This window comes from Lynx rufus, unplaced genomic scaffold (assembly GCF_022079265.1).
Source record: "Lynx rufus isolate CCGP_SWC_20201006 ecotype Redwood Valley unplaced genomic scaffold, mLynRuf1.p SCAF_2, whole genome shotgun sequence".
NCBI lineage: Eukaryota > Metazoa > Chordata > Mammalia > Carnivora > Felidae > Lynx > Lynx rufus.
The window spans coordinates 73,984,752-73,996,858 of NW_025814834.1; the positions used below are offsets into that span (position 1 = coordinate 73,984,752).

General features: G+C 38.4%; 1 protein-coding gene across 2 annotated transcripts in view; it reads left to right on the plus strand.

Moving 5' to 3' along the window:
- Nucleotides 1-12,107, plus strand: part of CCDC148 (coiled-coil domain containing 148) — a 182,288-nt gene that overhangs the window by 108,480 nt on the left and 61,701 nt on the right. For both annotated transcript variants that reach the window (XM_047085875.1, XM_047085876.1), the window contains one exon: nt 7,970-8,088. In XM_047085875.1, the coding sequence (XP_046941831.1) occupies nt 7,970-8,088 (119 nt within the window). The remainder of the gene's footprint in view (nt 1-7,969; nt 8,089-12,107) is intronic.

The following is a 12,107-nucleotide window of genomic DNA, read 5'->3' on the forward strand; positions in this document are numbered from 1 at the left end:
TACCTTGTATATCTTGTTTTTCTACCACATAATTTTTAGTGTTTGCATAGTGTTTCATTATGTGAAATATTGCATTTAACTGTTTTTTAAAGTTTGTTTAGGGGCGCCTGGGTGGCGCAGTCGGTTAAGCGTCCGACTTCAGCCAGGTCACGATCTCGCGGTCCGTGAGTTCGAGCCCCGCGTCAGGCTCCGGGCTGATGGCTCAGAGCCTGGAGCCTGTTTCCGATTCTGTGTCTCCCTCTCTCTCTGTCCCTCCCCCGTTCATGCTCTGTCTCTCTCTGTCCCAAAAATAAATAAACGTTAAAAAAAAAATAAAGTTTGTTTATTTATTTATTGCGAGATGGGGAGTGCATACATGCATGCAAGCAGGGGAGGGGCAGAGAGAGAGAGAGAGAGAGAGAGAGAATCCTAAGCAGGCTCTGAGTTGTCAGCACAGAGCCTGATGCAGGGCTTGATCTCATGAACCATGAGATCATAACCTAGGCTGAAATCAAGAGTCGGACACTTAACCAACTGAGCCACCCAGGAGTCCTCTATTTAACCAATTTCTTATTTTGCACTGTTATATTATATGTAACCTTTCACATTTTTAAGGCTGTAATGAACATACCTATACCTGAATCTTTGCATATGTCCCTGCTTATTAATTCTCAAACTTTGTTTCTTAATTCTTAAGGCTTTTGCCAGTGATTTTATTTGTTATTCAGGAAGAGTATAACAATCTACCCTCTTACCAGTGGTGGATGTACTTGTTTACCAGGTTGGAGATTGGTGGCAAAATGTTCAAGTGTAAGACACTGATAAGTAGCTGAAATACGAATAGTCTGAAATGTGGACTGAAAGGAGTTCTATTCAAATAATCTGTCAGGATGGTGGCAAATTTGACTTTGTATTGTGATTTCTTACCCATGTAGAGAGTTTTCAAATATTTGCATAAAGAATGTCATGTAAAGTAATTCTCTTGGGGCCAAATTTTTATTCAGAAGCTCCAGCAGATCCTGAGTTGAAGCCCACAGAGATCTCTATGCCACAAGTATAGAAGAGATGAATGTTGGCTAAAAAGTTTTGAGGCCAGAGGTGACAAAGTGTCCATCTTTAGAAAAAAAAGTCTTTAATCTGATTCGTAGACAATCTGATTTAAAGACATACTATGCCTTCAGGCTCTTTTGAGATTAAATGCACCTCCATCCCACACATGACTGAGTAGACTACTGACTGTTTATTGTCTAACTGGATGCTTTATTAATAGTTTTGGATTTATATAAGTTGATATAAGAAAAGTATTGTGTGCAATGTTGCTTTTCTATATCGCTTTTCCCTGGATTCATTTGGCAGTTGCATATCATGTACATTTCATTAGCTAGATGCAATATTAGATACAAATAAGTACTACAGCATAAGGCATGTTTCTTACCTTTCAGAAATTCACACAAAAGTGTGAAAAGTTATCGGGTGAAATATAGATGCTTGTCAAATTCATTGTATAGAAAGAAGAGTCATACTTCAGTTGGTGGCAATTTTATGGGATACAGGTTGATCTACATGGAATAGAAAAAAATTACAGTAAAAAAAATATGAACACTTTCTATTAAGAGGTCTTGCTGCTTTCACATGTAACAATATCACTGTTTTGTGAGGGTTCATATTCCAGACCAAAAGTGGAAAAGAGAGCTGTAAGATGCAAAGAATTAGCTAAGTAAATTAGAATCTAGAAAATGGACTGAAAGTTGCTCTATCTCCGTAGCTTATTAGTAATGGCACTGGATATTTTCAACTTCCTATTTCATACATTTTATGTATCTGGTTAAGAATAATGAACTCCTTCTGAATAAGTCATTAAAGTCTTTGAAATAATGATCTGGGAGCAAGGTGTAGAAGTTTGTTCAAAAATTCAACACCACACATATTGCTTGAAATCAGAGACCAAACTGTCTTCCTTCTATGATATTTGAGCCCTAACTTTTTGCTTTCATGAAATTCTTATTTCATGTTGAATTATAATAATTCTTGGACTGAAGGAGTGAAAAAATATAATTTGATGGTTGTGTAGTATTAGTACAAGTTTTTAAAAATTAAACCCTGAGGTACTCCAATGCTGTAAACATCACTTCCTGGTGGAGTTTTTAATAGGGAACATATTGTTTGGAAGATTAGAAAGGTAAGGTAGGATATAAAAGTGATCTCAAACTCTTTGAAAAGTTAGCATAGCATTATTTTAGAGAACGGTTTCTTCAGTTTATTGACACTTTTACTGGCTTCACTTTACCAAAATGAGCAAAATGTGGAAGAAGGAAAGGGGAACATCCCTGATATGAATCTGAGATTATAGAGGGGTAGTAATGAGGGCCTGTTTTGCTTTTCAGAAAAGCAAGCTTTTTCTAGAAACCTCATCTGTGGGAGTCAAGGGACAAGCTTTAAATGCAACTCTTCTCATTTTAACTAACCTTCTGATTTCCCTATCACTGGAATATTATAAGTATCACTCAAGAAGTAAAACGCAGGGTGTTTGAAATCTGTGTCTTAACAAATGTCCCAAAGGGCTAGTTAAATATCCTTAGCCTTAACTTTAGTTTGAGGCTTTCAAAGCCAATAATTCTTGACATACATACTTCCCGCTCCTATTAATTGACAAAAGGTGAATGGAACTGTCCTTAGGGAAGTGCTTAGTTCAGACTTTACCATCCTGCAAATAAAACTGCTGGCCTTGTTCCCATCCACAACTTTGTTATTCTCAGACCAGAGACCAGAAGAAGCTTCCACTCACCTAATGGTGATCAATTAAGCCCTATTATGTGTGAGACATGATACAAGGTACTACAATGCAAAGATGAATAATGTGAACCAACATGGAAAGTGCTATGCTAAGGACACATAAATAGTGCCTTAGAAGGTACACCTATGTCTGGAGGAGAGAAGAAGGAGGAAGGCTGAGAAAGCAGTGTTAAAATTGCATCTTAAAGGATGGACAGGAGAGATTTAGTAGGCCACAGGTAGGATAGACCATGCTAGGCATGTAGTAAATGCCTAAATGTATCAGTAACAGTGCATTGTCAGAGCCTCATGAAAATGAATCAAGGAATACAAGGCAGGATGAAGAATGGAATGTAATAAACCTTCACCAATGGTCATTGGTGTGCCAAGGATGGCTAAGCTTTTTTTCCTGGAGGGTTCAGAGGATGATGCAAGGAGATTTGTTTTGGTAATAAGGGTAGAGTAAAATTGACAGGTGGAAGAGGGAAATGGAGTCATTTTTGTTGAGAAAACTGCAAAAGGCAGATAAGAATGAAAGTACATAGCCACCTTTTTCTTCTATTTATATTCTGACCCTAGAGATCTCTTCTAGTCCTGAGGCATCAAGTGCCATTGTAAGTAGATATTTCCTTAATTTATACCTCCAGCCCTGAATCGACCCTTGAGCCACCCATCTGTACCTCCACACGTTTATTTGGGATCTCCACTTCAAGGTCTTGCAGTCACGTCATCTGTTTAATGTTCAATACTGAGCTCCTGATGGTCTTTCTTTCCCAGACCTGTTATTCTTCCAGTATTCCATCTCAGTTATTGGTACCATCATTCAACCAGGTGCTCTAGCAAAAAGCTAGGAATCATCCTTGATTCCTTTTTTCTTCAGCTTTAATATTCATTTCCTCAGTGAGCACTCTGGTCCCACTCAAAAACCATCTCAGATATGAACATTTCATTTCCTGGTCCAAGTGATCATTTTTACCTTATTCTTCTATCTCGTCTCCTTGTTTCTCCTTTGCTTCTCTACTGTCTTATTTTTAACTCAATATCAAGAGCTATCTTTTAAAAATCTCAGTCAGATCACATCACACCTTGCTTTAAACTTATCTATAGCTTTTCTTAGTTTCTAGACCTAACTCCTTGCCAAATCATCTAGCTCTCAGCTAGCTTCTCAATCTCACCTCCACTCTTAACTCAACCACATGCTCCATCCAGCCACACTGGCTTCTTCCCAGTCCTGAAAATGCACAAGGTCTTTCCCACTCAATGCTATTGGACCTAGAGCTCCCGCTTCCTGTGGTGATCACCCTCCATTTCTTCCTATAATTGTCTCACTCTCATCTTTTAAATTTTGATTCAAATGTCATTACAAAAATATGCCTTCTAGTAAAAATTCTACCCAATTTTTTTTAAATCATTGCTATAATTATTTCCTTCTTAGAATGTATGATGTAATATTCTGTTCATTCATTTACATATTTATTCTCTTTGTCTCTCTCTTTCTAGAAAGTCCCAGCAATATGAGGCAGAGAACTTATTTCTCTTTTGAGCATCATATCCCAAATATTCAACACAATATCTGGCTTAAAGCATATGTTCAGTAAATATTTGTTGAACAAATGAATGCCAAAGTCAGTAGTGTCTTAAGACTACATAGATAAGGGTTGACAGAATCAAATACACAAAGAAATTATGTAAAATAAGGATTGAAAAGGATCATTTTGTTCACTCACTTGGAAGTCAGTGGTAAGAGTAGTGAATTTGGAGGGAAGGCAGAGATAGGAATATTACAGATGAGGAATAAAACAGGAGATGAGAATTGAAGAACAGTAAGTAAGATGCTTGACTGAAGAAGAGAACAATGAAGGATGAGGTGCTACAGTCTCAGGGGTCTAAAGAAAGTCCTTTTAAATTTTTGTAAATGGGTGAGATTTGTACATATTTCCATGTGAGGAGAAGGAAGCAGCACAGACCAAGAAGTTGAAGGTATAAGGGAGAGAGGGGTAAATGATGGAGTAAGTTTACGGGGAAGATGGAATTAGGGAATAGGATCTGGAGCCCAAGAGGGATTTATTGACCCTTTGTACAGACACCTCTTTTTCTAAAAGGCAGGCATCAAGGAAGGTACCATTTATAGTCTCCATTTCCCCTGATAAAAGTGAAGAAGAGGAGGCAGATATGCAGCTTAACATAGTGAACGGGTTTGGAATATGTCCATGAGAACACAAGAGGTATTAACCAGGAATTCATAAAAGGAATGCTGATTATCAATGAATATTCAGTTGAAACCATAAATTTGGTATAATTTTCTAGAGTTGTGTAATTCATTCATCAATCAAATGTTTATTAGGTATATATCATGTTCTAAACCCTGTAGTTAATGTTGGAAGTGCCAAGATAGATAAATCACATTTTCTGAAGTGCAGTGGGAGAGAGAAACAAATATACTAATTAGCAAGGCCTTGAGAAGAGGGGTATAATGGAGGAATAAAATTATATGATCAGAAAACTGAGGATGATAGCAAAGGAATGGGTAGGTCCTGATCATAGAATCAATGGCTATAATTGAAGATTTCAGAATTGAAACTGAAATGTGTTTGATGATAATAGAATCCTGGAGGAAGTCGTGACTCCTGGAATAGAGGAAGTTATGGAACTGTGAGATTAGTAGGTTGGAAGGGCATTCAGGCAGATGCTGAAGTTGTCTAGGGAAGTAAAAGGGGTTGTTTTGGACAAGTTCTGTGTGGCTGTGACCCTCATATCTGAATTCTTCATGAATATTTGAAAATGACCTTTAGTGTAAAAGTAGCAGTTAACGAGGAAAATGCTCGAACCATTCCTCAGCCTCCTGGCATGTGGGGCACCAGAGGATAAGCATCCTTCGCTCAAGAGAATTCCAGTCAAAATAATCATGTAGTGGTCTGAAGTTTGAAGATGTAGAGGATTTTATGTGTGATGACACAGGGCTTTCAGAGAGCCCAGTAGAAAGCACTGAGAAAGAATAAATTGGGCTCACATAAGAGAGGGAGGGAGGGAGGGAGAGAGGGAGATGGAGAGGGAGAGAGAGATTGAGAAGGAGAGGTAGTGAGAGAGAGATAGAGGAAGAGAGAGAAGGGAGGAAAGGGAGAGTTGGAGGGAGGGAGGGAGAAAGAGAGGAGGGGAGAGAGAGAGAGAAAAAAAGAGGACAGAGAGAGAGAGAGAGAGAGAGAGAGAGAGAGAGAGACACTCACACTGTAGCAATGTCTGAGCATACTAGAGAGTTGGGGATGGAAATAATTGATCCTGAGATACCAAAAGCCTCTGGTGTGACATATTTATATGACCTTCAGAGGATACTGCACCAAATGGTATCTGTCTTCTGAGGACACCAGCAACCTGGTTGTCCAGGTTGGACCTAAAGGGTTTGTCCACTTGTAGACAAGGGATTGTCGACAAAAGGACCACTGACTTCCCTCCAAGGCCAACACTGAGAGTAAGCAAATATTGTTGGTCATTTAGAGCCTAGAGGCAAATGCTCTTTAATCCAATATCTGCTCTTTTTTAAAATTTAGTTTTGAAGTAGCTTTACTTTCTCTGATTATGAAAGAAATACGTATTCATTGCAAAACATAAAGTAACACAAAAATTACACAAAGTGTAAAATAAACACCATTTAAACCCCAGAGGGAGATGATATAATCATTGTTAACATTTCCATATCTGACACTGATAGAATGCCCCGGCATTTATCAGTCAGGACTCTGAAACACACCTTATCAGTCAGTGTTTTCTTTCTCTGCCTCCCCTACCCTCTCTTTGCTATCTTTCTAGCTTCATCTCTGTTCTTCCCAAATTCAAATCTCAGTTATCTACGGAGTGAAATCATGGTACCTTGACCTCACCCAGTTACTTGTTATGCTTTGAGCAGATGTTTCCATTGTGACTGCTGGTGTGGCGGCCCTGTGGCAGAGCTGCGATGACTGTGGCCATGTTGCTTGGGAGGCTTCCTTTGTGCTCCCAGTGGTCAGAGACCATGTTGCTAAGGCAAGTCTGGAAACCACTTAGCTTTTCATATTCACTTCTCAAAAGAGACAATGCCACGCTGGGGGTGAAGCTAACATGTCCTCCACAACAGACCTTCTGCTGGCAGTCACTCATTATCATTCACCACTGAAGTACTCTACTTTTTACCAACAAGATCCAGTCTCTTGAGTTGCACACAACATGGCGAGCCAAGTGGTTGAAGGGGCCTCTGTCAAATACACATTAACTTCAATTGCCCCATCACCAGGGGAACCTTGAATGATGGTTTCATCCTCTTGAAAATAGCATACGTAGGGGCGCCTGGGTGGCTCAGTCGGTTAAGCATCCGACTTCAACTCAGGTCATGATCTCACGGTTCATGAGTTCAAGCCCTGCCTCAGGCTCTGTGCTGACAGCTCAGAGCCTGGAGCCTGCAGCCTGCTTCATATTCTGTCTCCCTCTCTCTTTCTGCCCCTACCCCACTCATGCTCTCTCTCTCTTTCTCAAAAATAAATAAACATTAAAAAAAAAAGAGAAGAGCATATGTATACTTCCAGTTTTCTCAGGCTGTCTCCATTTCCAGAGAAGGGAAATAAAACAGGCCTAGTAAGAACAATGCTTTCACCTTTTTGAGCTTGATAAATGTGTCCTTTATTTTACCACATAAGTCAGAACTACTATATATCATAACTCTGCTATTTTTTTCTTGTTCTCCTTCCTCCCACCTATCTCCTGCCACTTCCCCAGAAGCATAAAGCTTTCAACATCCTGCTGTCCATTAGCATAAATAAACTCATGCTTTTAAAGTAAGAATAGGTTTAATGCTATATTTGTTAAAGACTGCATTACCATAAGAGGATAAAAATATTCTTGAGTAACAGGTAGATCATATGCTTTAGAGACAATAACATACTTCTATTGTGGTTCCCTGAAAGTCGATTATTTTAGCCATAGATTCAGGCTTTAGATCTTGGCACAAGTTACATTTCCACTTCAGAAACCATTAAACCATGCAGTTTCTCAGGACTTGTATCTTCAGGTTTTCATTTATTTTTTGTCTGCTGTCAATATACCATAGGCAGATCTAAGAAATGAAAAATATAAAGTACCATTTAAGTTTAATATTGGCTATAGGAACCACAGGATAATGTTGTTATAACTTTTCTCCTCATTTTAACATATATGTTGTTAATTTAAATTTGATGTAACATTTATACAATAGATAAGAAAATATTGGGCTAAAAAAGAACAGAAGTGGCAAGAAGTGGAAATGAGAGATCTTCAGCGTCTAGAAGAACTGAAGAAATTAATGGCTGAACAGTCAGTAAAAGACAGAGAAAGGTAAAAAAAAAATCTTAAATTGCATAGTAATGGAGATGGTTTGGGTAAACAGTATCAGAGGGAGCATTTTTTTATACTTAATGTATCCTTCCAATGTTTGTATCCCACAAATAGATAAAATGATACTTATAATGTATTTCAGTCTCTCATATTCATACACAAATCTCTGGTTTGCCATTTTGTTCCTTGGATAGCTTCCTAGTTAAAACCCTTACAGAGGATTTTATAGTATTTGATTGCCCATTGTGTGCATGAAAGGATACTGGGTGCTACTATGACTTAATAGGTTGACCTAGAAGGAGGAAACCATTATTCAGGTAAGAAGGGAGACCCATTTAATACAATTGAGACTGAGAAGGACAATACACAATTATACTGTGTATGTGATTCATTCTAGTATACTTAGAATGCACTCTGTAGGAAAACATGGAGGGTTTCTTGGAATGGTGTATTTTTAGAGCTGAAAAGGGCATTTGAGACCAACTAACCCAGTATCCTCATTTTATGAATGAGAAATTAAACTGAGAAATTAGCTGAGAAATTAAAATTATTTTTCCAAGTTTACAGTATCAATCAGGGTCAGTGAAGAGACAAGATAACATAATAATTTGAATAGGGAAAGCTTAAGATAAAGAATTATTAATTCTAACAGAAAACCTCTGTTATGTAAAGAGATAAAGAGAGCTTTGAAGACAACTCCAGGGCTGAAGGAAGGTTCCCATAGAAGAAACAAATATGGAAGTGCCTCACCAACCCCCCCTCCCGACCCTCCATGGTTGAGATTCAGATCTCATTGTAGAAGGCATGGTTGTGGCCCACTGAATGGTGGAGAAGTTATTATATGGGCTCAACCAGGTCTTGTTCAGAGTCACTGGGAAAGCAAGAAACACCCTGCCTGGGTGTAGGAAGCCAAAGCTGGAAGTCAACCATTGGGATGCTTGCAAAACTCAGTGGGGATCTGACCATGGGAGTGCCTCTTAAGTTTGTTGGGAAACTGACCATTGGGCACCAGTGGAACTCCATGGGCACAGGTGCCACTGTGTGTTCCCCACACATGCAGCCGGCAGCCATGTGGTAGGAGCAAGAAGGGGTAAACACTGGAATCAGGAAAGAAAGCCCCTTCCTCCTTCAGTATCTTTCCAGAACCCCTTTCTGACATAGCTTAACATTGTGCCAGATGCAAGGGAGAAATAGTTACAGGGTCTATCTTGTTTTCATAGAGTAGGCAATGAAGGGTGAATTTGGAGTTAAGAGACAATAAATTGGTAGCCCACATAGTTATCTAGTTTACCTAGCTTCTGAGTAGATTTTCACAGGAGAAAAATTAAGAATAGCTCTTTTATTTCATAATGGAAGTCACAATAGTTTTTTCTTTACTGTTAGTCAGTGTAAAAACCTTGCCTGGAACTCTGTACTTTCTGCTTAGTTTTGCTGTGAATCTAAAATTGCTCTAAAAATAAAATCTATTAAAAAATTATTCCTTAGATTTATACATAATCTTGGGGGACATAGCCATGTTATTTATTTATTTATTCATTTTTAGAGAGACAGAGACGGCGTGAGGGGAGGGGCAGACAGAGAGGGAGACAGAAAATCCCAAGCAGGCTCCGCACTGCCAGCACAGAGACCAATGCAGGGTACGAACTCACAAACCATGAGATCATGACCTGAGCTGAAACCACGAGTTGTATGCTTAACCAACTGAGCCACCCAGGTGCCCTGGACTTAGCCATTTTATACAGCTAGGTTCACTTGTATCTAGGAAGCTTCCCCTGTGACCCATGGGACAGTTATCTCAAACTCCAGTCACCAAGCTTGCAGACTAAATGTGGAGTTCCACATAGATGCCAGGCTATTCCTAAAGATTTTCTGGATGAAATTCACATCATTTTCTAGGTGTCTCAGGATTTTAGAGTTCAAGGCTAAGAGGTGAAACAGTCAATGAGAAACCAGCCAAACAAACACAAAGTGCTTACCAGCAGATAGGCCATGCCATGGGTCAGAGACAAAAATCCCACCAACAGCTAAATACTAAAGAGCAAGGCAATGGTGGAGGTCAAAGTCTGGGTGGATAGTCTGAAGCTATGCTGGGGAAACAAGAGAGCCACAGGAATTAAAGGGGGTGGGAAGAACAGAACAGATGTGAGGTCCCAGCATCTAGCAGACAGGCTTCTAATAGAATCTCCCCTCGCAGCCAGGGAGTTTCTTTGATTACAGAGCCATTTCGGTCTTTTCCTTCCTGTTCCAATAATTATCAAGATTAGCTGACTCAGAAATCCAGTTGAAAAGAAGAAAAGGAAAATCAGATTAATCTGCATTACATAACAGGAAAAAATAGGCATATTACAACATAACGAAAAGAGTACTAAGGACTAGGAACCAGGGGACCAGGTTTTTAGTCTTCAATCTTCTTGGAATAGTGTCTGATCTGGCCAAAGCCATTCAGCCTCTATAGGGCTCTGCTTTGTACTTTGTAAAATTGAACTGTATAACCTCTGAGGGCTAAGTAAGCTATCAACGTTTAAGGGCCTATGATCTGTATGTTCTACTCGTGCGAAATGTAGATTCAGAAAGTTATGAATCTAGTTCTTTCGTGCCATTGGGAAATCAGTGAGGAAGGCCATTAAAATATCAGGATCATATATCAAGAAATAGTTCCCAGAAAATTTTGGATGATGTTGTAGATTAAAGCATAGTCCTCATTCTGTGATGTAGGGAGATGGAACTCAACGTGTAAAAACTGCTGGTAGCTTTTGCTCCTGGCAAGAACCAGAAGTTGTGTTCTTTTATAACCATCCTGACACTAAGAAATTTGGTTGATTTGTTTTTCTCTGCTACTGAAATACAATTCACAAACCTCATGTTTAATATTTTAACTGGAGGCTCGTTTTTTTTCATATCAGAATAAGAGCTTAAAACTGTTTCCAGATCTGTTAAAAACATGCACACATGGCCTTGAGGGTTTAAAAATGTCCATTGTTTATTTTCTTTTTCTAGTTTTTAATTCTAAGGTTAAGTTTCTTGAAACCAATATTCATACATTAGCAGATATGTTGAACCATAAGAAAATTCCATTTTTGCAGGTCGGAAATGGTTAAGTATTGGCAGTTTCATGTGGTTCAACATAAAGAGATAAAGTAATTCATTTTACTTATTAATTATGTTTTCCTTCTCAGTTATACTCTGCGTTTTGCCCTTATTATTTTGTTTTTGTTTTTGCCAAAGTTTCCACTAACCCTAAGGCCTATTTTCTTTCTGAACATGCCAGAGAGGTTAAGAAGGAAGGTTCTTTAATTAAGTTGTCGACATTGGAATCCTGGCTCTATCCTTTATAGCTATGTGACTTTGGGGTAAATTATTTAACTTGCCTATGCTTAAATTTCTTCATCTGTAAAATAAAGACATATATAATGTCTACTTCATAGGATTGTTGTAAGGATTAAATGAAGTATTGAATGCAACACTCATCAAATATAAGCGATTACTATCAATTGAATTTTTTAAGTTTATTTATTTGTTTTGAGGGAGAGAGTGTGTATGGATATACCAGCACACTGTCAGCACAGAACCTGACATGGGGCTTGGTCTCATGAACCCGTGAGATCGTGACCTGAGACTAAATCAAGAGTCGGGTGCTTAACTAACTGAGCCACCAGGTCACCCCAACCAATTGAATTTTTAAAACACAAGACACCTTCTAACAATTTTTTTCTCAAAGTGTTTAAGCATTTTAAATATTTTAGATAAAACATGTAATAATGAGGACATTTTTATTAAAAATAAAACAAGGTTAAAGCAAAAGTGCCCCTTGATCACTACCCTCATACAGTGTCTTCTCTAGAAGCCCTTTCTGTTTTCCATTGTTTAATACTTATGCATACATACTATGTACCTACATAAAAAATAAGTTGAAGAACAACAACAGAAATCCAATACATTTTATGATATAATACTGTTGTATTAGCTCAGACTTCCATAATAAAATACCAGACTGGTGGCTTAAACAACAGAAATTTATT